The sequence below is a fragment of the Sorghum bicolor genome, unplaced genomic scaffold, assembly GCF_000003195.3.
Source record: "Sorghum bicolor cultivar BTx623 unplaced genomic scaffold, Sorghum_bicolor_NCBIv3 super_2634, whole genome shotgun sequence".
In the NCBI taxonomy this organism is placed as follows: domain Eukaryota; kingdom Viridiplantae; phylum Streptophyta; class Magnoliopsida; order Poales; family Poaceae; genus Sorghum; species Sorghum bicolor.
This window is the reverse complement of record NW_018397051.1, coordinates 1-2,946: the sequence shown is the minus strand read 5'-3', so window position 1 is coordinate 2,946 and position 2,946 is coordinate 1. Positions and strand designations below refer to the sequence as shown.

The 2,946-nt window shown below is 58.1% G+C and overlaps 1 protein-coding gene across 1 annotated transcript; it reads right to left on the bottom strand.

Annotated features, from left to right (window-relative positions):
• Window positions 1-17: 17 nt before the first annotated feature.
• Window positions 18-2,851, bottom strand: LOC8155341 (proline-rich protein 36; the record flags this gene model as incomplete). The annotated part of the gene is made up of 2 exons (XM_021450689.1): window positions 1,703-2,851; window positions 18-1,399 (listed from the first exon to the last, which is right to left on the bottom strand). Coding segments are annotated over exons 1-2 (2,531 nt in total), but the record flags the coding sequence as incomplete, so codon positions are not given.
• Between the last annotated feature and the right edge of the window lie 95 nt (window positions 2,852-2,946).

The window sequence follows — 2,946 nt, the reverse complement described above, 5'->3', positions numbered from 1 at the left end:
ACCACCGAGCCTTGTACCTGTCCAAAGAACCATCTGCATGAAACTTATGTTTGAATATCCACTTGCCGGTGACCACATTATCCTTGGCAGGGCGAGGAACGAGATCCCAAGTGTTGTTGTCCAGCAGAGCAGCATATTCTTCTTCCATGGCACGACGCCAGTGAGGGTTGGCGAGGGCGTCACGGCAAGACTGCGGTATTGGTGACAGAGGCTCGGCATGCATGGCGAGCCGCGGTTGACGGTAACCGGACTTCCCACGGGTTGCCATGCCATGATCGTTGGTGACCGGCGGGATGGGAACAGTCCCTATGGTAGGTCCATGCTTGACATAGCGAGGTGGTGAGGGAACCATGCTGGAGCGTCGAGGAAGAGGTCCACCAGTGGGCTCAGGCGGCGAGCTGGAGGTGGGTGCGCGCCGAGTGTAGACTTGGACGACTGGTGGCTTGCTGAAGAGGGGTGCTGGAGGCGGCTGTACAGGAGCCGCTGCCATGGGCACTGGTGAAGGAGGTGCCGGAGCCGCTGCCATGGGCACCGGTGAAGGAGGTGCCGTGGGCGCCTGGACAGCAGCAGCCGGTGAAGGGGGCGCCGTGGGCGCCTGAACAGCAGCAGCCGGTGAGGGAGGTGCCGTGAGCACCTGAACAACAGCAGGCGCCTGTACAGCAGCAGGTGCCTGTACAGACTGAGCTGAAGACGGTGCTGGAACACCCAGCGGCCGCCTGGGCACTGGGAAACCCGGCGGAGGCGACCCGGGCGCTGATATGTCCAAGTTGGGCACCAGCTGGTGAGGAGTAGTTGCTGGTACGTTACTAGCAGCCCGAGTTGTACCTGCAGGTGAAACTGAAACTGACGAAGAATCGTCATTAGTTAGAAAATCAAGCTCGTGTGGTGGTGCCAGCGAGCGACGAAGGGAGAAAGGAAAGGTGGTTTCGTCGAAAACGACATGTCGGGAGATAATGACACGGTTTGTGGCGACATCGAGGCACTTGTAGCCCTTGTGATTAGGAGAATAGCCAAGAAAGGCACACAAGGAGGAGCGCGGCGCGAGCTTGTGGGGAGTGGTGGCGGTGAGGTTGGGGTAGCAGGTGCACCCGAAAGCTCGGAGGTCGTGGTAGGAAGGTAGAGTGCCATGGAGAGCGAAGAAAGGGGTGCTCATGTGCAGGGTTTTGGTTGGGAGGCGATTGAGAAGAAGTGTGGCTGTGGCAAGAGCATCGGCCCAATAGGTGGGGGGCATGGATGCTTGAATGAGCAAGGTGCGGGTGACATTGTTGACGGTGCGAATCATGCGCTCGGCTTTGCCATTCTGCTGTGAGGTGTAGGGGCAAGACATGCGAAGAGTAACACCTTTGGCAGAGAAGGAAGCACGAGATGTGGAGTTGTCAAACTCACGCCCGTTGTCGCACTACACAGACTTGATGGTGCAAGCAAACTGAGTGAGCGCATAAGAGAAAAAATGCGAAAGAGCAGTAAAAGTGTCGGATTTTAGCTTAAGGGGAAAGGTCCAAAGAAAATGCGAGTAATCATCCACAATAACGAGATAGTATTTGAAACCAGATACACTGACGATCGGAGACGTCCATACGTCACAATGTATCAAGTCAAAAATATGAGATGCTCGCGACAAGGAATTGGTAAAGGGTAAGCGAACATGGCGTCCGAGTTGACACGCATGACATAGGGTGTCATCATCGAGCTTGCTGCAGACGATGGAGGATGACTTGGCAAGGGTCTGAAGAGCGGCCTTCCCGGGGTGGCCAAGACGACGATGCCAAGTAGTCGAGGAAGGAGTCGCCACAAGAGCACAGGAACCAGATGGTGAGGTCGGTAGCTGCAGGGTGTAAAGAGGTCCCGAGCTGTCACAACGAAGGAGGAGGTTCCTGGTGCGAAGATCCTTCACAGAAACACCGAGAGGGTCAAACTCAACAGATACAAAATTATCAATGGTGAATTGGCGAATTGATAAAAGGTTTTTAATGATATCGGGGGCAATAAGAACATTATTGAGGTGGAACGGGCCATTGAGGGTAGAGTAGCCGGTACCGACAACCGGAAGGGTGGCGCCGTTGCCTACAACAATGGAGGAAGGAAAAGAGGAGGTGGGTAACATGGTGACCATACCAGGGTTGCCAGCTATGTGAGAAGAAGCGCCCGAGTCGAAGACCCACTCCGAGGAGCTTGGTGGCGGGGTGAGTGCCACGGTGCTGAAGGCGCTTGCAAGGGACTCAGGTGTCCAGGGCGACCAGGTTGGAGAGGCTGCCTGAGGTTGTGCTGGGTAGAACGCCCCAGGAGCCGGAGGAGACGCGTAGTAGGCCGCCAGAGCGTGCTGTGGCGGAGGGGCGCGCGGTGGGGGGCTGCGTGAGCCTCCAGGGGCGGAGCCGGGCCACATGTGAATGGACCCGGTCCACGGGTTGAGGACGGAGGGCCATGGTGCTGCACCCAGCACGCTGCCCGGCGCGCCACCCTGCGAGCCACCTTGCGGACTGCCCTGCGCGCTGCCCTGAGGACTGCCTTGGCCGCGTCCACCACGATGGCGTCGCCCACGGCCGTTGCCAGACGAAGCCCCCCCAGCAGCCTGGTGAGGGCGCGGGAAAGCAGGTGCAGAAGAAGTCGTCGGGGAAGCAGGGGCCTTGCTGTAGGACGAGGCAACAAGGGCCGAGGGAGGGCCTGAGGGAGGTGCCATGTTCAGCTCAGCCAAACGCAGATCAGCACGAACATCTGCAAATGAGGGAAAGGGCCTCTGGCGAGTTATCAGTTGTGACATGAACTGAAATCTCTCATTGAGGCCGCGCAGAACGTTCAGTACGAGCGTGCGGTCCGGGATGGGTTCGCCAAGGTCGGCAAGAGCATCAGCCATGTCTTCATCTTGCGGGCAGTAGTCATCGACGGAGAGGGCGCCCTTGGCAGAGAGTACGGAACTCAGCGTCAAGGAGCATAGCGCGAGACTCCCCG